The following is a 21,924-nucleotide window of genomic DNA, read 5'->3' as shown; positions in this document are numbered from 1 at the left end:
CTCCATGGCCTCTGCATCAGCTCCTGCTTCCTGACCTGCTTGAGTTCCAGTCCTGACTTCCTTGGTGATGAACAGCAGTGTGGAAGTGTAAGCCAAACAAACCCTTTCCTCCCCAACTTGCTTCTTGGTCATGATGTTTGTGCAGGAATAGAAACCCTGACTAAGACACTGCTTTTCTTCAATTATTTCTGTACCCTTCAAGGTTCCTCGCCCCACGTACCTTCTCTCCGATCTCAGCCATGTCTCCTCCAGGCAACATTTCCAAGTCTGGGAGGAGAGCGCACGCTTCGATAACTTGCTGGTATTTCTTTTCATTGTATTCTGACCCAAACAGGATGTTATCTTTGATGGTCCCATTCTGAATCCAGGCCTGCTGAGGGACGTAGGCTATGGAGCCCTAAATGGGAAGGGTCAGACCATCTGACAGTCACGCTTACAGAATTGGAGGCTGGAGAGAATAAGCAATGCCTAGGTTTGTAGAGCTATAAGCCAGGCTCCTGAGTGTCTGGGATTTATTAATCTGCTGGCTGGAAAGTAAGAGCAGCATCCTGCCATTAAACATTCTCTTCCCTGCATGTCTTCTCCTATCGTTCTCTTGCCTTGATCCTGAAAATCAGAAGGCATGCTGCTGAGAACAGGGGTTTAGTCAAATCCAATGACTTGGTTAGAGCTCATAGAATGTTAATTCTTTCAAATGGCATAGAAGAGACCCTGGAAAGACAATCCAAAGAGGCTGAAATTAACACAGCAAAAGGATAGAGACTGATAAATGACTGCTTTTGAGGAATGACTGAATTGTAAGTTAGCCATTAAAAAGTCTCCTAAAAATAGTCAGGAGACAGAGTCAGATCTGGACTCCTCTCTGCTACAGCGCATGTTTTAAGAAAACACACATGGCCTGTTGGAGGTTGCTAAAGAAGGCGTGACCTCAGCACACTGTGAAAAGAAGAAATGTTTGACTCCCAAAACAGGTTAAGATAAAGCAACCCAGCGCAAACTTTCTCATAATTAAAGAGAGCCTTAGGAGGGGCTAAAGCGATCTTTGTGATCCAGATAGTAGCTGGTTTAATGATGGGAAATTGCTCAGAACTTCCTGTAAATCTAACTCTGGAGAAGTCCATGACAATGCTGTGAATCCACTTTCCTCTGTTTTCAAACAAAGAAACAAACCAAACGTAACATTGTATTTTAGGAATTCTGCTTAAAGATGTAGCTCTCAAAGAAGGAGCACTGGGCACTGTGCCACAGCCTGAAATGAAAGCTACTCGGGAGGCTGAGAGAGGACATCACAAATTCAAGGCCAGCGTGGGCTGCAGAAGGAGACAGGCTACAAATGTGTTTTAAATCAAAATGCAAGAAAAGGGAACTGGCAGAAATGGTTAATTCCAAAAACCCATGCAAAGCTGGACGCAGTAGGATGTGTCCGTGTGATGTCAGTGTCCCAAGGGGAACTGGGAAGCAGAGACAGTAGAACTCATTCTGGAAGCTCGTGGGTCAGCTAACTTGGTAAACAAATCGTGAACAGCAACAGAGACATCTGAGGTTACCTTCTGACCTTGACATGGACACTGTGGCACAAGTACACACACACACACACACACACACACACACACACACGGTGGGGGGAGGTGTTAAAGCAAAGAGACAGTTGGGCTATAGCTCAGAGGGAGAGCATTTGCCTTGTCTCTCCAAGGATTTGAGTTCAGTTACCGTCACTGGGAGGATGAGAGACTCAGGACTAATTATGATGTTAGGTACAAATGTGCCAGTGTTGACTTCACTGTCATTACTGATTTTATTGTTGCTTATTATTGGGTCTCTGATCACAAAGTAAAGGTTGTTTTTTTGTTGTTGTTGTTTCAAGATTTTTTTTAAAGATTTATTTATTTATTTTATGTATATGAGTACATGATTGCTCTCTTCAGACACACCAAAAGAGGGCATCAGATCCCATTACAGGTGGTTGTGAGCCACCATGTGGTTGCTGGGATTTGAACTCAGGACCTCTGGAAGAGCAGTCAGTGCTCTTAGCTGCCGAGCCATCTCTCCAGCCCCTGGTCCTTTTACTTTTATTGCATAATTTTACAGATGTGAGGTTTTCAGACACACACACATCTACAACAGAAATGCCTATACTGTGAAGGAAGCCATCTCTAGTCAATGGTTTAAATAACCGGGTATGCGTGTACGAATCACCTTGACAGCTCATTAAAACTGCAGAGCCTTAGGCTCTTTTCCCAGAGTCTAACTGTTTAAGACTGGAGTGAGGCAGAACATCTACAGTTCACAATTGCATCAGATGTCTCTAAGAGCCAACTAAGGAAACCACACTAAGACCTGCGTTTGGGGTCGCGAGTTTTCTCCATTACACTTCCACTCACCTTGATGGTGATATGCCCACGGACATTTTCCATTTCTCCCAGCATGGCTGATATCAAAGAGGACTTCCCAGAGCCTACAGTGCCCACCACAGCCACCAGTTGGCCTGGTTTTATGTCCAGGTTCACACTGAAAGAGAGAAGTGTTTTTGAAGGATGTGGGTGGGTTTGGGGCAGTTGTTCAAGGCGTTTCTCTGACTCTATGAAATCTCATTTTAGATAAGTTTCCCATCAAGACTAGAGACTTCGCCGTGAGTGTATGAGACCCTCATACACTCTTTATTATTGCTAAGTTCCAAGACACTGAAGGATACGTTCCTTTTACCAGACTCATCAAAGAAGTTCCTATTCAAGGGGCAATTGCAACTGTAAAGGTTTCCCTAGAGGGAGAAAGTTCTCATTTGAACATTCGAACAGCATCCTCTCAGGAGCCTCGACACCTGATTTGGTTCAGGTCTCGACTCCGATACTGTGGGGTTGGGCAGTTTTGATAGGTCACTTTCTTTGGACTAAGGTTTTGCTTTTAAAGTAGGAAAGTTGGATTTTTTGCTTCTACGTTACTCGTTATTTAATGTTTCTCAACTTTATTTATTCTATGATCTTGCTGAGAGCAAATTCCCTTCCCTAACCCTAACCCTGAAGATCAGACCTCTCTGGCTGGGGACAGGTCTACACTGAGTTAGAATCCCAGGGACTCTTTGTGCCTGCTTAACTATTTGTTTTTGTTTGTTTGTTCGTTTGTTTTGTTTTGTTTTGTTTTTCGAGACAGGGTTTCCCTGTATAGCCCTGGCTGTCCTGGAACTCACTCTGTAGACCAGGCTGGCCTCGAACTCAGAAATCCACCTGCCTCTGCCTCCCAAGTGCTGGGATTAAAGGCGTGCGCCACCACACCTGGCTTGCTTTTTGAGTAACTATTTGAGTTCAGAATGCACTTGGAACATCGGGAAGCTGTCACATAGTCTTTCCCAACCTGCTCTGGACTGCAGCAGTGAAGTGGGAACTGTGTCTGGTTTCCTTTCTACAAAGGAAAGCTTTTGGCTGGGAGGGCTAGAGCAGTGCCTTTTGCTCTGACTGACCCTGGTGCTGACCCCTAGAGTGCACTCGAAGGCTACAGGAATAGGAGAGAGGGTAGGAAGTCATGGAGTTCGTTACTTGGGACGAAACAACATACAGTTTCTGAATTGGAAGGCACCCATAGCTGGAGTGAATGGTGGTTCTGGAGTCCAAAATGGGGTGGGCTTAACTGGTTCTCTATATACAACAGCACGCAAGAATGAGCTGGTTATAGTAGTGAACAGGAGTAGTCTACAGTAGCTTAGCCCAGACGGGTCTCAAACTAAGGATCCCTTTGCATGAGCCTCCTGGCTTCAGAGGCGGCAGGTGTATACGGCCACACCCACGTCTGACATCTACAGCAATGGTTCTCATTGCCTAGACTGGGGAGAAAAGCTAGATTCTAAAGTTCACGAAGTGCGTGCGTGCACTTTCTCCACCTAGTATCTGGAGGAACAAAGGTCTTCATGGATTTTTTTTTTTTTTTAAACTGGAGACACGTGCACGAAAGCAGGTAGAAAACAGAGTCATGGGGAAAGGCAAGAGACCTTTACTCTCAGCTCACCCCTCCAGGGCAGAGCCTAAACTAGTATCCAGGTGAGTACAACATACAGTCTTTTCTGGTGTTCCACTGAATAGAGTCTTCTGAGAACAGGGTAGGACAGGAGGATCCTGAGGAAGAGCCGGAAAGCAAGGGGATTGAACTCACTCTTGGATTGTGGCTTCCAAGTCCGGGTCCCAAGTAAAAGAGGCTTCTGAGAACTGCACAGCTTTATCTATTGAGAGGAGGGGAAAAGCCTTCTCTTTTAGTGACATGTCAGTACTCATGTGACTGTCCATCTTTCCTTAGCCCATGTGTCTCTGACTCATCTATCAGCCCCCGCAATCACCTCTGATAGGCGCTGAGCTTATTATACTAGCAGGAGGCAATCAACCTAAACTTGGAAACTCAAATTCTTTAGACCTCTAGATGTCCTGGCCATCCCAACCCCAGCCCCAATACCCCCACATCTCCAACCCCACCCTTCCCCCAGCCCTCTGTTACCTAATCCTCCACGTGAGTTCTATATCCTTATTTGAGCCCTCCCTGTTTTCGACTCCAGAGCTACTGCTCTGGCAATGGATGCCTTACAATTCAGAACCCACATGTTCTGTTATCCCAAGTTACCTTCCCCATCCCCACACTTAGCTCTAGTCTGAGTTCTGTTTCCTGGGTCCCTTGCAGGACTCCCTGCTTATCTCCAAATAGCTGTTTTGCTTAGAAATCTGGCTAAGTATTTATCTTTAAGTGAGAACATAGTCTGTACTGTTTATTATACAAGACAAATCAATTCAGAATGGATCTCCTAGCTCTTTCTTTTCATTGGTTGCTGTGCTTAAGCCCTGCCTATAAATAGTCTGCTTCTAGCACTGTGAATAATTTGTGGAAATAATTTGTTTACCAAAATGGCAGACATGGTGAATGGCAGACAGGTTCAGATCATCGCCTCCCAGGTACCGCTCCAGCCGGTCTACAGAGACACTGGCCTAGAGAAGGTCACAGAAAACAGTGAGGAGTAAGAAAATTTGGTAACATCGCCAATACAGATTGGACTCCATGTTTTGTGAAGTTGCTTTGGTTTGATTTGGTTTTTCATGAAGCTGGGTGGGAAGGGAGATGGGAGAGAATCTGGAAGAAGTTGGAGGAGGGGAAAATATACTCAAGTTCTATTATATGAAAAAATTCAAAGAATAAATAAAACATTATTTAATAAACAGTTGCCCTTATGGAAATAAAACTAAGGGGAAGAAAGGATTTTTTACTTTGTCATTAGCCATGACTTTGCCACAATTGGAACCTCCTGACCACTACCACAGACTCAACTGTACCTCAGCCCTGCAAGCAATCCCACACCTTAGACAGAAGTATATAAAGACGGTATATCAGCTTTCAGAGACTCGGGTAATTTAACTCCCTTGCTATTTCTCTTTAAACTTTGGACTTATTTCCAGAAACATTCTACCACCTTCTTCTGTGACAGAGCCCTAACTTAGACCTCCTTCTGGTACCGGAGCCTCAGTCTTGGCCCTATTCGATGGAGTCTATACCTCGATGAAGCATCCAAATGAATGCGGGCCGGCACCAAAGCCCAATGTTCTGCTCTTGTCACCAGTCTCCCATCTGTACTTCGGGCTTCCTCTTGAGGTCTAATCCCTGGTAACTAGGTACTCAGTGACTATGGTAGGGCTTCAGAACAGAAGACAGTGCTTCAGGCTCATGCAAGCTTTACGACCTCAGCCTGAGGCTCTCAAACTTATTACCACATAGGTTCATTCAAAGCCAGAGCCTTTTCTCTTCTTGTGCCATATGTACTCAACGCTGTGTCACTATCTCCTTCGCTTTAGAACAACAGGCCATAAACTCATCTAGGAAAGTGGCTCTGAGCAGGTGGCAGGTGTCATCCTAATGGTCTCACTGAATGTCTCTAAGATCATCTGTGAAGTGAATGAGGTCAGGATGAAGATCCGCCTTTTAGCCAGAGAGACAAATAAACTGGGGCTCAGAGAGCTTAGGATTTCACTAAGATCTAACCGTGTTTCCGGAAACCCAGTCGGACTTTTAACACTCACTCACCAGCCGATGCTAGACATGAGATACAGTAAACTGGTAATCTGCACTCTAAGGCCATTGAGCAGTCAGCAGGGGCATTCCCATGTACCTGGATGACTGAAGAGATCACCATGGGAAGCATGGACAGAGGAAAGCGCAGGATATTGAAGAGGGCGATGGAGGTGAAAGCCTTCTCCGCGTTCAAAACATTTTGGCTATCCACCAGGACGTAAACAGAAAATGTGACCACGGACACCTAGGAAGAGCAAGGCTATAAGAAACTCACTAATGGTCCAAACACCTTTTGCAACAATTTCAGGAACACTGTATATCAGAGCTGAAGGAATGCTAGGGGCTATCCCAGTCTCTTCCGATTACCCGTAAGAAGTTTAATCCCATTAGAGGAAGCACTATCTCTCCCAAGGAGGGATTGTCAATGACTGGGTTGCTAAAATCAGAGCTTGGATCTAGTCTCTCTTTCACCACACCCACATTGCTTCCCCCACGAAGACAAGCCTTCCTGTGCAAATCGTTCTTGGAGACCGCATTCCTGATAAATGTTCTGAACCTTCACTAGTGGCTGCCAGTCACCCACAGGGTAGAATTAGAGATGGGGTCGTAAGGGTGGTGACAAGTTTGAGGAAGGAGGATCAAATCCCCTGAAGTAGGGGCTCTGATCTATAGACCTTGAACTCTATTAGGACCAGACTTTCCTTTCCAGGCTCGGACACCAGTCCACACTCTTCCTCTGCTCACTCACCAGGGTCGGAGTTAGCTGTAAGATGAAAAGCAAAATCGTCTGCAGCTGGCCGAACCGCAGCAAGTTCCTGAGTTCTTTCTTCCGAATGCTGTTCACTTGCTCTTTAAAGGAAGGTTCCCAGGCAAAGTATTTCAGGATCTAATGGGCCAGAGAACAAAAAAATCCACATTGCCCCCTGAGAAGACACCAGGTACACATATCCAGTCCACCCTTATTTTAGGATAATCTACCAAAAACTTGGGAGCTGGAAACCTAGATTATGAAACTGTTACTAGGTTAATAGAGAGGTCACATATATTTATTAACAACCCAGTAAATGTAAAACATTTCACCTAAATTCTTCACTTAACTTTTTTTTTTTTTTTTTTTTTTTTTTAACAAACTGGCTTGGCTTGCCTGTTCAAATAAGTGCCAAGACACAGAACTCCCCATGTTAAAAGTTGGAAATTTCTGGGCAAATCAAGGTGAATTAGTCGTTCAGCTTTTGTAGAGTATCGTTTCCTTTTGGGCAATAAGGAAACAGAAGCTCTGTGGAAGGTTTCACTGACAGAGCGGATCGTGACATCTGAGCTTGAAGAAACTGGAACAATTCCAAGGGGTCTGAGACCTCTGGCTTCATGGACACCTGTACTTACATGCATGAGTACACACACACACACACACACACACAGAGAGAGAGAGAGAGAGAGAGAGAGAGAGAGAGAGAGAGAAAGAGAGAGAGAGAGCAAGCTAAAGTACACAGGAGAGAAAAATAAATATTTTCTTAAAAACTGAAACAAAGCCGGGAGTGGTGGCGCACACCTTTAATCCCAGCACAGAGGCAGAGGCAGGCGGATTTCTGAGTTCGAGGCCAGCCTGTTCTACAAAGTGAGTTCCAGGACAGCCAGGGCTATACAGAGAAACCCTGTCTCAAAAAACAAACAAACAAACAAACAAACAACCCCCCCCCCAACAAAACTGTCTGTGGAGGTCAATGCCTTGGGGGACCTGATACTGTTGCTTTGCTCAGTGGATTTGCCAGTTGCCTTCTAATTGTTTCCATTCACACCCATAGGTGGGTGTGGCTCTTGGCCCTGGTCTGAGAAGCTTCTCCTTGCAGGAAGCAGAGGTTAAAGCAGACACAACTAACCAAAGTGCTAAGAGTAAGTGAGGGCGGGGCAGTGCTCAGCTCTAAATGGTGGTTCTAAATCACTGCCCTCCTACCCCCACAGCCCAGGGAATTTCATGGAAGGGCATGGAAGTAATGGAAGAGCCAGTGACGGGAAGGAGGCTGCAAAGCCTTGGTTTCTATAGAGACACGGCTGTTACACTCATGAATGCACAGCTGGTGTCTTTATCTACTGATGGATTCTGTTGCAGTCCCAAGGATAGGGGAGGGTGCACAGGTCTCCCTCTGAGCTGAGGAGCAATTGGTAGTTAATGGCTACTGGGGAAGGGAGATCATTTTTCTTCAGGTGTGTAGCCAGTAATAAATTTCCATGTCTATGTTCATGTACATGCAAATAATACGACTTAGTCTCAGTGGGTTATATAGTTTTTTTTTTTTAAAGATAGGGAGTTAAGGAGGATATATCTAGAAGTAAGGGTTCAAAGGGAGGGAGCAGAAGGGGATAAGAGAGGAGAATTATGTGTGTATGGTAGGGCGTATAATCAAAATTCGTTATTTATAAAATTGTGAAATAAATTAAAAATAATTTTTAAAAATTTTCTCTGGTAAAATGTAAAAACAAATCATTCAGGGCAAATATGTAGAAATAAAGTTTCAAGAATATCTGGAAGGAGCAGAAGAGGAAGCTGGAGACTTGCAGGTGAAGGAATCAAGAATCCTGTGACACTCACCAGGCAGAGGCTATCACCGTTCTTATCCTTCTTCTTACCTTAATCCCACTAAGAATCTCGTTCATGATTTTTAAGCGTTTGTCTTTATTCTTCATATTCTGGACCTGCCCAGAGACAGAAAGACAAAACCCAAATGTACTTCTGGGACAGAGGGCTCAGGTTTGCTGCTGCTGGGAGGTCCTGAGGAAACTCTGGCTGCCATTTAATCTGAACTTGAGATGCCCAGTGAGAGCATTTATTTCTCTTCAGCTCTCCCTGCTTCCCATCCTGTCTCCTCTCTCCCTACTCTCTCTCTCTGACCCTTGCCTACACCACCAAGTCTGTTCCCACCCATCCTCCTTTTCCCTTTGCCTGACTGAACTCTCTCCTCAGCCTGTTCCTGACTGAACTCTCTCCTCAGCCTGTTCCTGACTGAACTCTCTCCTCAGTCTGTTCCTGTTGTCAAGGCTCCTTCCCCCCCACACCTTGTCAGGATGGGTCATTCAGCTTGGCCTTCGATGCCCACCTCACAGAGGACTCCTTCCACCTCCTCATGGGCAATCTCTACCCACTCACTACTACGTTACAATTCGTTCTCTGTGCAGTACTCATCTCGAGCTGAGGTTTTTGTTTGTTTGTTTTTGTTTTTCTTTGTTGTCTATCTCTCTACCCTGGGAGCAGAATGGAATGTCCTTGAGAGTAGGATCCTTGTCTGATTTGTTGCAGTGACCTTGGTAAGACATGCAGTAAAGAGTCTTAAGACCATATTTGCTACTCAAATATGAAATGAATGAATGAATGAATGAATGAATACAAAACAAGTGAATAGGTAGATCCTCTCCTCCAGGGAGCCCACCTACAAAATTTGTGATTCTAGAAGAGCTACAGAGGCAGGGTGATTGTCAAGACATAAATGGAAAATTGAGATTACCCATGTGATTGCTATGGGGGGGGGGGTTGGTTTATCTTGCTATATGTTGGAAAAACAAGATTTATTTAAAAATCATATCTAAGGAAGCTCAGCAGAACCAGGTGGGGGAATTATATATACTGAGTGGCCAGTTAGAGGCTGAAAGGGAAGATCAAAAAGTGGAGGACTTTTGGGATGGTAGAAAGTCTTCCATAAGCCTTGCCCTTCCCCAGCTCCCTCTAGGAAATAGTAGCAAAACTCAGAGTTCAGATGTTCAAAAGAGACATGCGCACAGATGATTGTTCTTCACCTGAATTTTCCTGATCTTGGTAGCCAGAACGCCATTAACTGGGACCAGGAGAATCATAAGCCCAACACCTGCTAAAATCGAAGGTCCCAACTCCCTCCACAGGAAGAAAATGGACAAAGCAATCTGTAAAACACTGGACCACAGCAAGTGTATGTAGTTGGTCACGTCCATTAGCTTCTGGGAATCTACAGACATCAAGTTCACCGTCTCTCCAATCGTGTACTGCCTCCTAGCCAAGTTAGATAGGGTTAGTGCCTAAAAAAAAAAAGATTAGGATTGTGGTCAGCAGATAAGACCAGAGATACTGGGAACAGACAAGGACCTTAGGAAATGAAGACACAACACAAAGGTGGGTTCCATATACACATAGCTTCTCCATGAGACTGTGGTTTTTGAGTCCAAATTCTAACACAGTATTTTATCTCATTTTTAACCATCGGTTCCTCTTGTTTTCCCCTTCATTAAATTCTACCCACCACACATCTCTTTGCCCTCCCCCCCCCCAATTCCTGTCTATCCTTTGTGTCAACTTAAATGTTTGAAATGACTGCCAGTCTCCCAAACTTACAAGAGTTAATTCTTTTGTGTACCCTTACAACACTCTGTAGTTAACTCTTTATTTGCCTTAATTATACTAAGCCACAGTTGCTTTGTTTTTCTATAATTTATCAGATGTAAACCGTGAGGACAAGGTCTTCATTTACCCATTTCACTATTGTATCATTGGATATTTAATACAGGGGGATGGGAGAAAATGAGGAAACGTGAGACGGAAGGGGAAAAGGAGGAAGACAGCATGTTGATCCTTGCATGTGTGTGTGTGTGTGTGTGTGTGTGTGTGTGTATAACAACAAGGTCACACAGTCATCAGCTTCATAGAAGGCATCTTTACCCACTGAACTATCTCACCGACCCCTTGTAGACTTTTGATATGTCTAACTCATTTTCAGCCAGAGTCTTACAAGGAGAATGTAGGCATTATTAAGGAGAACACAGGTTTTTAGGATGGAGAGGAGACCTGTGGAGTTCACACATCTGAAACCATATGCTTTCGCTACCGCTTGTAGGCAAGTTCACACGCCTGAACCTGGTGACATAGGCTTTTTGCTTTCATGGTCGAAAGATCAGGAGACGAATACTCATAGCTCTGTTCCTTACCAGGTCTTACAAACTACCTATAATAGTTTACACCTGTAAAAGCCCCCAGAAGGCTGAGGCAGGAGTATTGCTGGAAGTTTATGGCTAGCCTGGGCTACATAGTAAGCTCCAGGCTCAACTGAACTGCAGTGTAAGATACTAGACACTATGATTGGTTTTAGTGTCAACTTGCCACAAGTTAGAATTTAAAAAAAAAAAAAAAAGTAGATACCTGTCCTAAATATCTGTCCTGGTTGCTTCAGTTGATTGATATCAGGACCAGAGAGAGATGGTTTAGCAGGTAAAAACATTTACCACCAAACCTCGATAACTTAAATTTGATCATCAGAATCCATACCATAGGAGGAGAGAACCAACTCTTGCACACACGCACACACACACACACACATACCTACACACATATTCCTAATATGCACACATGCTCATATACACAGTCACAAAAATAAATAAATGAATGTAATTTTTAAAAGTATGAATCAGAGGAAAGATGAGCATAACCAACTTCTAGCAAATCTAACGCCTCCTAAACCTACAGACCTCAGTGATGAGAGAATGTAAGTAAAATAAGTAAGTGAGTCAATGGGAAGGGAAAGCGTTGGTAACTGCGAATTTTCTGACTTTATCTTATTTCCCAAGGCTTTGATTTTGTCAGGAGAGGCAAGGAGAGCTAGCATCTAAGCCTTCGGGGCTGAACAGCAGACGCTGGGTACCTACCCCCTCGGATGCTCAGTACCAAGAGCACATTTCATGTTTGCAATTCAAAGATGCACTTAGGGGACCCTTATAACTAATCAAAATTAAGTGTTGACATTAAAGTCCATTTCTATCAAGTTTTCCTCAGTCTTGGAATAACTGTTTATGCTTACGAAGCGCTTTATTTTTTTATTTTTGTTTCGGCTATACTTGGCATGACCACTTACCTTCTTATATACAAAAGCTATGATGGTTGTCCGTACAGTCATTCCCAACACAAAACAAAACTGAAAATAACACTGAAGGAAGAAAGACTGGATGAGAGTCACAGCAAACATTAGGATAGCAGAGATATATCCAACCCATGGATACGTGTCAGGGTCTTTCACGAAGCCAATGAGAAATCTGCAGGAACAAAAGCAGATTAAGTGATACTCAGTAGGTCCCCAAGGGCCCCTCCTCCTCCTCCTCTGCACAGGCCTCACTCTTGCTCTATTGGTGACAAAACAACCAGAATTGCCCCAGGCACAAGCTAAAGTCAGTCCCGAAGAGGAAAGCTCAATTAAGAAACTGCCTACATAAGATCAGGCTGTAGGCAAGGCTATATGGAATTTTTCTTAATTAGTGACTTATGGGTGAAGGCCCAGCTAATTGTGATGCGAGCCATCCCTCCACTGGTGGTTCTGTAGGAAAGCAGGCTGAAGGAGCCATGAGGAGCAAGCCAATAAGCAGCAGCCACCCATGGCCTCTCTGCATCAGCGTCTGCCCCAAGGCCCCTGCCCTGTTTGAGTCCCTGCTTTGACTTCTTTCAAAGATGGACTACAATGTGGAAGTGTAAGCCAAATAAACCCATTCCTCCCCAAATTGCTTTTGATCATGATATTTCATCAAAGTAATGGAAACCCTAAGACATGTAATTTCAGTGTTCAAGTGCTAAGGGAGGAGAGCCAGAGTTTAATGTCAGCTAGCCTAGGTTACATAGAGAGACTGCAAAACAAAAAGTATCTTTAGAGAAATTTTCACACACACACACACACACACACACACACACACACACACACACACCACTGTGATGTTTCAGCTCTGTCATAGGAAGTGGCATGAGTCAAATCATTTTCAGACAATGCAAGCTCATACCTCTATGAGGTAAAGGACTCTCCAGCTGGCTGTTCATTCCATACAGTGGCAGATTGCAAAGCCTTGTCGTGAGCACTCTACACACTAAGAAAGGCGCTGGCTCGGAAGAGATGAAGTTAGTCACTCTCTCCGGAGGCTTGCCAACCCCCCTCTCAGGTGTGGCTTGGGTCATACTAGTTCATTTTAATAACAAAGAGGTCTAAGGAGTGTATGGCCTCCTCTAAGGAGAGAGGCACAAAGAAAAGAGGCCAAAGCGCTATCTTAGATCAGGAAGACTGCCCTGTGCCTTCCTGTGTGCAAAGCCCGGAAGTGAGTGGAAGAAAATCCGGGCGGTTTTCAAAACTGGGAACTCAAAGAACGCTCTTGCCTACACATACAAAGGGAGGGGAGGCAGCAAGTCCTGCGTACTCACTTCAGCAGCTGAGGATTCAGAAACACAAAAACATCATGTGCTAATTTCAGAATAAACGACTTCAGGATCACCACATAGCAAGTTTTGAAGAGAGCCTTGACCAACCAGGATTTGGGAAAGTCTTGGGTGTCCTCGGACTTCTTTTTCTTCTTTTTCGCTTCTTCCTAGGTACAAAACCAAAAACAACTATGTCCACAGACTTGTGCATTACAGGACTGGTTAAGACTGTGTGCTCGGAATGGCTCCAGGTTTCAGCAGGGCTTACGAGCAGGTTACCCTCTCTGTATAGCTGTAATTGTCTCTTCATCTCCTGCCCACTCCCAGCACCCTCCCCCCCCCACCCCCTCCCCGCTTCTCTCCCCTGCTTCCAACTTATAATCTCTTTTGGGCTGGGAAAGCAGATAACTAAACTAGAGAGAGAAGACATCATAAAGATGTGCGTGGACAGACAAGTGGAATTTCAGTACTCAGGAGGCCAAGGTGGATTGTGACTTTGAGGCCAGCCTGAGCTACACAGTGGGCTCAAAGCCAGCCGTAATTACACTAAAAAAAAAAAAAAAAAAAAGACTGTTTCAAAAATCCGAGGTCTGAAGTTGTAGCTCAGTATATAACAAGGCCCCAGACAGTAGCACAACTGACTCCATGATGGACGTATCACAAAATCCAGCACAGAGACAGTACTGCCTGCCAAACAGAAAGACCCAATCTATCCAGACCACCTATCTAGTTGCTGGCTGGCTAATAAAGGCCTTCCATTGGCTTAAACCCATGTCCGAGCAGTCTTCTCTGGTGATGACCTCACAACAAGTAATACAGGACGAGGTCCTGTGTAAGATTCCAGTATGGGGGTGTTGGAGCGAATACTACATGCAAAGAAAGAGACTCTGATGGGGGAAGGGTGCCGTCTCATGCTCTCTGACAGTAAAGGAATCTGCTGGTCCTGTATCTAGGATGCTCAGGAGACTTTTCAGTTGCTCTTTTATGTGGTTATTGGAGCATGTTGTAATTTGAATTTTATTCAAGAAAGGTCTGATGAAGTCTGTGGTGGCTATTCTGGTGTCTGCCCTGGAACTCACTTTGCAGACCAGGCTGGCCTTGAACTCCTGAGTGCTGAGATGAAAGCCATGTGCCTCTCTATACCTGGCTTGTGGTAGCTGTTCTTGTTTGCCAACTTGACTACATCTGGGATTAACTAAAACCCCAAACTGGCTGGGTACACCCTCGAGGGATATGTTTTCTTAATTGGATCATTAGAAGTGGATCTTCCCACCTCTAATCTGTATCTTTGAGGTGAAAAGGCCCCTTGAATCCAGATCTTTTGGAGTGGGACGACCTACTTCTAATCTTGGCCACAGTTTCTGAGGAAACCTGGAGAAATGACATGGAAGAGGGAAGGTCTCTCTCTTTGCCTGCTTCTTCTCACCCTCAACAGCAAGACCATTTCTCCCTTAATGGACTCAACAGTTACTGGATTCTTGGAACTTCCATACATAGGCAGTCACTGTTGGACTAGCTGGACCTCAGTCTGTAAATCATTCTAATAAATTCCCTTTCTGTATATTTATATAAAGAGAGGGACTTATTCTATAAGATCTGTTACTCTAGACATCCCTGATTAATACAAAGTCCCAACTCACAGTATCTTAAGAGTGTGCCCCCTTTTGAACTTGGATCAGTGTGAGTGTAAGCCAACTGGTCTTTAAGATAGTCTGTAGTTCAACATGACTGGTGCCCTTGGAAGAGATGGGATAGGGATGAGGTAGCTTTGGGACAACTGAGGCACAGAATGGATTATGCACCTACAAGCCAAGAGGATACCTAGGGTTTCTGGCATAGAACAGAAACAGGAAAGGTAGAACTCATTCTTTCTCCCATGTTTCAGGGGGAAATGATCCTGCCGATAACCTGATTTCAGATTTTTAGCTTCCAGGCCTCTGGGATGGTGCATCTCCACTTCCCACTTTCCTCTTCTGGTGCCCACGCCATCCCCTTCCTCTTTCTCTGTGTTTGTGGTATGAGCAATCAAACCCAGGGCCTGTGAAGCAGGCTCTCTCTTGCCCTCCCTTCTCTTCTCTGCCCATCCCAGCTGTTTCCCCTCTCCTCTCAAGATGGGTCTCACTGTATTGCCCAGGCTGTTCTCAAACTTATGATCCTCCTGCCTGAACTCCCTGAGGAGTCACTGTACCATGCTTGCATGGCTTTCTCGTTGGTATTAATCACCCTTGGCATGTGCATCACTTGTTCCTCTTTTCCTAGTTCTCTATTGATGAGCTCCCTCTCAGGCTTGTTCTTTGTACCCATTACCCAAAGAGACACACATCTGCGCCCAGTGAATATGTCTGAGTAAGGGAATGAATGCATTAGCTACTAATGCTAACTTCCAAGACAATGCTGTTTCTAGAAATGAGTGTGTGTGTGTGTGCCTGTGCATGCACACACGTGTGTGCGCACATGCCTGTGCAGAGAAAGAGAGAGTGTTTGTGTGTAGGAGTGATGGTTACAGGCATGCCGAAGTGTGAACACGGTTGTCAGGTCAAGCATCCTGTGTTAGTTTTGCCCTTCTTACCTTGTCTGAGATAGGTCTCTTCTCTGCTACAGCAATCTGCCTCATTGGCCTAGGAGCTTCTGCATATTGTCCTGTCTCTATTTCCCACTTCCTGTAGGTACACTAGAATTACAGATACATGTACTACTGTGTCTAGTTTTTATCTAGGTATTCAAACTCAGCTTGCCAGATTCATGTGGTAAGTGCTTTTGCCCACTGAGCCATCTCCCTAGCCCTACTAATGCTGCTATTACTACCTGCTCCTGCTCCTGCTCCTGCTATTTTACACCATGAAAAATTTCAAATGTATTCAATAGGAGAAACAACAGTATATAATACACACATGCACCCACCACTCAGGCATTATTAGAACTGTGTATATCATGAATGTAAAGTGCAGTGCAAAGCACATAGAAGAGTATGAAAATCTGAAAGAAGTCAGACCCAACACTGCTCCTTGCCTGAGCCATACAGGGCACTCACACAGACACTTGGGTCACAGTTACCAGGACAAGGACATCTTGGCTCTGACTCTGTTTCTTGGTCAATCCGTGTGACATGCCCTCAGGGCTCTGCTGGGACTTCTTCAGCCGCCTCTGAAGAGCCTGCCTGGCTTTCTGCAGGTCCTTTGTCATGATTGTCTCGAACTTGCTGGTGAGTGACTTGGCTTTAAGCTTTTCTTCAACATCCCACACATCTTCTAGTGTCAACGGATTCTTGTAACCTTTCAGAACAGTGCTGGAACAAGAATGGACCACAGGCTGAGCCCCTCTGTGCTTTGCCAGTCTGCTTCTATCAGAGCCTAGCCTCCAGATCTGAGACAGAGGGGTGAAGTTTTGAACTTCTCTACTGTTCCATTATCTACAGCTCCTGGCCCTTTATTGGACAGAAACTTGGGGGAGGACACAGAGACAACAGAATGTGCTAGAAGACAACATGGAGAAGAGACAGGGAGAGGCTCTACTGAATCAAAAGTCAAAGGCATCGCCATCCTCCTGCTCTTGCTCCGTCTCTTTCAAGAACCAACCACCTCTCTACACTCTGGCATGTCCTTGAGGGAACTCCATGATGCCCTTAGGAAATGGCGTGACCTCACCACTGACTTCACACAACGTCTCTAGATAGGGCCTATCCAATTCGGGGCTGGAGAACATGAATGAAATACTAGCTGCATCTTTATTTGTAACAATTCATAACTGAGATCCAGCATTTTTTTCCTAATATGAGCTTAACATGGTGTCTTTGTTACCAGGAGAACCCATAGATGTTTTCACGGCTAACTTACACTAATTGCTGCTTCCAAATTATGGTCCTTCTAAGATAGATATTTAAGATATCCTTGTCGTTAGATATTTAAATTTAATGAGTCCATTTGAAAGTATGTGCATTGCTCTGTCACAGATTTGTTTTTTTTTAACTTTAAATTATGTATGTGTGTGTATGTATGAGAGTGTGTGTGCACATGTGTGATGTATGAGAGTGTGTGTGCACGTGCAGGTGCCTGTGTAGAGTGGAGGCCTGAGGTTCCACAGGAGCTGGAGTTACCGGGAGGAAGTGAGCCTCTTGACGTGAGTTCTGGGAACTAAATTCGGATCCTCTGAAAGAAGAGCAAGAGCCCTAGGGGTTGAGCTACCTCTCCAGTCCCACAAACTTGCCCGTTAGATATTCCGACCATGTTTATAGTCTGTGTCCAATAGATCCAAACCACAGAGGGTCCACAAACTACAAAGATTTCCGTTGTAGACCCTCTGGTAGCTCAGGTTGTGTCTCCCTTTCCCTCTTCCTATTCCACACTGCCTGCCTCCAGGTGCCCTCTTTCCTGTCTTGCTCTCTCTCCTTCTGTTTCTCCCATGGAACTCTTAGGCTATGAGAAATGATCACCTTCCAGTTTCTCCTCCTCATTCTAATCAGTCCAACCAAGGGGCGAAATTGAACTGATCTGTACATTTTAATACTCGCAGACTCTAAATGGAAGAGAAATGGAGGCCACAGGAGGCATTTTAAAAAATTGAGCTTTTTTTTTTTTCATTTTCAAAGAAGTTAGCATATAAGGATATATATGGATATTATAGGGATATATATGCCCTATAATCCAGGCATTTCTTACCTGTCATACCAACTAAACGTAATGCTACTCAGAAATGAAGCTGTAGCTGATGGGGCCTGAAAAATAAAATCATCAAACAGTGAGTCAGTTGGAAGTGAGAACTCAATAGGGCTCTAAAATCAGACACTGACTTCCTAAACCTGGCTTTAGAAGCTAGCCATTATTCAGGTGCTGGCTGGTCAGCGTGCTTACCTAGAGATGCTAACAGCCAGATATTCTGGCATAATGTGAGTTAGCAGCCTGCACAGAACATTTACAGGTGAATGTGGAAGTCAGTATTCCTATATAGTTAGCATTGTTTAAATATAAAATGTTCTATACCACAGGTGGAGTATCCCTTATCTACAATTTGGGACCAAAAATGTCTCTGATTTTGAAGTTCTTCCAAATTACAATATTAATATTGTACAGCCTTTTTGAACGTTTTCAAATTTGGGGAATTGTGGATGTTAGAGTTTTGGGTCAGTGATATTCAATCTATACCTCATCCCTGGCTCAGGAGACCGCCATGAAACCCACACATCTCCAAGTTACTTATGCTTGTGCATCCTCCAGTTAAATAACATAAGGAACGAATGGATATAGAGTCTCACGTGTGTTGAGTCGCTTGATTCTGAAAAGGCTGAAAGGATCAAAATGACAATCTGGAAACCATAGGAGACGAAGAACAGGCAGGAGTAGACCATGTTGGACTTGATATCCTGTGGGTTCGAGGCAAACAAACAAACAAACAAAATGGAGTCTTTTATCACAATCAGGTTTATGACTAAAGGCTATCACTAAACCCTTTGGCATGCCGCTATCCCCAAACTCAGACCGTTTGGGGCCATGCTCTCTGACCTCGATTGGCTACCAGAGGGTCTAGGACAAGCATCTTTGTAGTTAAGGAACCTCCCCTTCCCCCTTACCTGCAGGAGTGCTCGTATCAGAGTCTGAAACTGGAATACGCCACATAATAGAGAGAGAATCCAGAACATGGACAGGAACCAAGAGTTCTTCTGTATACAGCATTGCCTGCAGTGTTGGATCACCAACACCAGGAGCTGGAGGAAAACGTACAACGCTGAAGAGCAGTGTCACCACCAAGGACCGGGAAGATGGCTGACAGAGAACGTGGGGGAAATGGGGGTGGGGGTGGGGGTAGGAGAGGAGCTGAAAGACAGGACCGTGGAAGTTAATTTAGCCAGGCAGTGAATACATGAGTGTCAAATTTACATGCCTTCCCTGATGCTATGGAACCCTCTCTTCTGGCGTTTCATCTCTACACTTAGGTGCAGAGTTAGCAAGAAAGCAGAGCATTGCTTTTGACTTTAAGTGGGGTTACTCTGAGAGTTATGAAAACCTTTGCAGGACAGAAGGAAATTACTACCAGGCTTTGGCCAGGCTGAGGAGGACGAGGCTGATGCATAGATACTGGTTGACTATATCTTAATTCTATAATATTGATCTAAGGAACTCATTTTTTAAAACCACAAACCTTGCCTTATATCATTTCACTCAAAGATGTTGTTTCCTCTATCTAGTGCTGTGCTAGCTAACCACTGTCCTAGAGGGAGAAAAGCCATGACATGTCACAATTGTCAACTGTCCTGGTGTCCACACAATGCTGCTGTGGAAAGCTTCAATTTCCAATAGAATGCCATCTAATAAAGTGTTGGGAAAAGGTCAACCTAGTCGGCTCTGTGTTAGCCAGCTCCAGGACACCTCTGTCTGGGCAGTGGCAACAGACCAAAGTTCCTGGAAAAGAGTGCCAGCCTGTGTTACAGAATGTAGGCAGGGCCAGGGGAATTCAAGGTTGTGTTGAACACACACAGATGCAAACATCAAAGGCTCTAATCTGTGTGAAAGTTTATAAATCCAGGCAGTTCTGTGTCAGCTCCCTTGTTTAATATGATAGTAACTATTCAGTACTTTTTAAAAAATACTTTATGTTCCTGTCCCCAAATAAAGGATCCCTGTAGGAGAGATATAGCCGCTTCTCCTCCTCCTCCTCCTTCTCCTCCTCCTCCACCTCTTTTCCTTCTCTCCCTTTTGAGATAGGCTGCAGTAGAATGTCTCCCGCCCCTGGAGGGGATTACAGGTGTACATTGCCATACCTGGTTTAGCTCTTTCTGATATCAAACTTATATACAGCTTTAGACCTAGTGATTTGATTAGCCATCTGACAAAAAATAATATTTACAACATTTAAAAATCATTTTACAATCATGAAAGTTGGATCTCATCTGTAGCCCTTAGATGGCAAGGTATAAGAGAGCAAGATTTAGAGAAGGGTCTATAAATTAGAACTTAAAACAAGAAGAAATTTGTTTCACTCCTTTAAAATTGAGCCATATTTCTCTGTAAATTCTTGTAAAAGACAGGAGAAATGGGACTTAATTCAATACCCAAAGAAGTACATTTCAGCTGTTTATGGGTTAAGAGAATTAGATACGGTAGAGGTAGTACTGAACCTTACCCAAGTGCATAGGTAGAGAATTGGATTTGTATATTTAACAGGAGGAATCGTGGCTTGTCCAGTATCTTCTGTGAGTGCAAGAGACAGGTCTATGGCTGCTAAAATAAGAAGACACACAACGGACACCTGAGAAGAGACAAGAGCACTGTTAGGGTCACGCCACTGTTTATAAGGCTCCTGGAACCTCTTGGAAGGAAGGGATGGATTTGGACAGTGATACACAGTGATTCAAACAGCACACCATTAGCACTCCTAGTGTAAATAGCTGTACACAGGTCAAGTAAGGCTAACGTTCAACCATGATAACCATGATGCCAGCACGGGGGCAACTGAGGGAGAAAGATGAGTTCAGAGCTAGCCTGGGCTACTGAGTGAGAACTTGTCTTAAAGTCAGCCACAATAGGCATTTTTGCTGTGATGATTTTTTTCAAGTGTGCCAATGATTTGTGTTGTTGCAGTTACTCCTTTCTTCATGAACTTCCCAGCCCTAATGACAGGTGGCTTGCAACTATAAAAGGCAACACTCTAGCTCCATTGGCTGTGATGCCCTCTTTCCAGGCTCTGCAGTTACCTGCAGCTTATGATGCGCATGCGCGCGCGCACACACACACACACACACACACACAAGAGGGAGAGAGAGAGACCCGTGAAATAAATGAATAAATAAATAAATAAATAAATAAATAAATACCATGAGAAGAAAAAGAAAGGAAGTGACAAAAGTGATAAAATGTACAGCTCCTGATACGAGATCATAAAAAGCCGCACAGACGCTTCATCTCTCAGGCCAACCATTCTCAAGAAGCCTGCTACTCCCATCGTGAAGACATTCAAAGTGCTCTAGGGAAAGATCCGCTTGGCTAGGAAATGAGACTTTTTTTTTTTTTTAACAATAGCCAGTAAGAAACTGAGGACTTTGGCTGCCACTCATGCGGAAGAAAGTCTTAGAAGGCAGATCCTCCAGTAGAAGAACATCTTAGAAGCAGATCCTCCTGCCAAGAGCCTCATGAGAGAGACCTTAAAGCAGAGTCCAGGCGAGTGGTTCAAAAAATGCCTGATTTATAGAAACAAGGTAAACACGTTTCTTCTTGGAGGAACCTGTTCAATAAAATTTTTTTTTCTAATTTAAAAGAAAAATAACTGTGTTACAGATAGATGGAGAGGGAGCTAGGGAGATGGCTCAGTCAGTAAAGTGCTTGCTGTCCACTCCTGTGAGCTTGAGTTTGATGCTCTTTACTCTCATAAAGAAAGCTAAGCAGAGACAGTCACGGTGATGATGCATGGCTTTAATCCCAGCACTAAGGAGGAAGAGGCAGGTGGATCTCTATAATAGAGGCCAGCCTGGTCTACAGAGTAAGTTCTAGGACAGCCAGGGCTACACAGAAACCATATACATGTATATGTATATACACATACATGCTTGACTGTACATGCCTTAATCCCAGCCCTGGGAAGGCAGAACTAGGAGGTTCCCTGGAGCTTGGCAGACAGTCAGCTTAGCCTAATTAGGAAATCCCATGTCCCAGTGAGAGATTCTTTCTGAAAACAAAACAAAACAACAAAACAAAACAGCAAGGAGGATGACTCAGGAAATA

The 21,924-nt window shown here is 44.3% G+C and overlaps 1 protein-coding gene across 1 annotated transcript in view; it reads right to left on the bottom strand.

Moving 5' to 3' along the window:
* Abcc2 (ATP binding cassette subfamily C member 2) overlaps window positions 1–21,924 on the bottom strand; it is a 55,198-nt gene that overhangs the window by 23,234 nt on the left and 10,040 nt on the right. The window contains exons 3-17 of the mRNA XM_029472477.1: window positions 20,330–20,455; window positions 18,780–18,914; window positions 18,465–18,572; window positions 17,872–17,927; window positions 16,271–16,502; window positions 13,220–13,383; window positions 11,898–12,075; window positions 9,820–10,074; window positions 8,659–8,724; window positions 6,782–6,919; window positions 6,131–6,277; window positions 4,874–4,958; window positions 4,141–4,207; window positions 2,382–2,508; window positions 195–397 (exon numbers count right to left, since the gene is read on the bottom strand). Coding sequence (XP_029328337.1) covers window positions 195–397; window positions 2,382–2,508; window positions 4,141–4,207; window positions 4,874–4,958; window positions 6,131–6,277; window positions 6,782–6,919; window positions 8,659–8,724; window positions 9,820–10,074; window positions 11,898–12,075; window positions 13,220–13,383; window positions 16,271–16,502; window positions 17,872–17,927; window positions 18,465–18,572; window positions 18,780–18,914; window positions 20,330–20,455 — 2,087 coding nt within the window. The remainder of the gene's footprint in view (window positions 1–194; window positions 398–2,381; window positions 2,509–4,140; window positions 4,208–4,873; window positions 4,959–6,130; window positions 6,278–6,781; window positions 6,920–8,658; window positions 8,725–9,819; window positions 10,075–11,897; window positions 12,076–13,219; window positions 13,384–16,270; window positions 16,503–17,871; window positions 17,928–18,464; window positions 18,573–18,779; window positions 18,915–20,329; window positions 20,456–21,924) is intronic.

The sequence above is a fragment of the Mus caroli genome, chromosome 19 (genome assembly GCF_900094665.2).
Source record: "Mus caroli chromosome 19, CAROLI_EIJ_v1.1, whole genome shotgun sequence".
Taxonomy (NCBI): domain Eukaryota; kingdom Metazoa; phylum Chordata; class Mammalia; order Rodentia; family Muridae; genus Mus; species Mus caroli.
The sequence above is the reverse complement of the archived record's forward strand: the minus strand, read 5'-3'. Positions and strand labels throughout refer to the sequence as shown.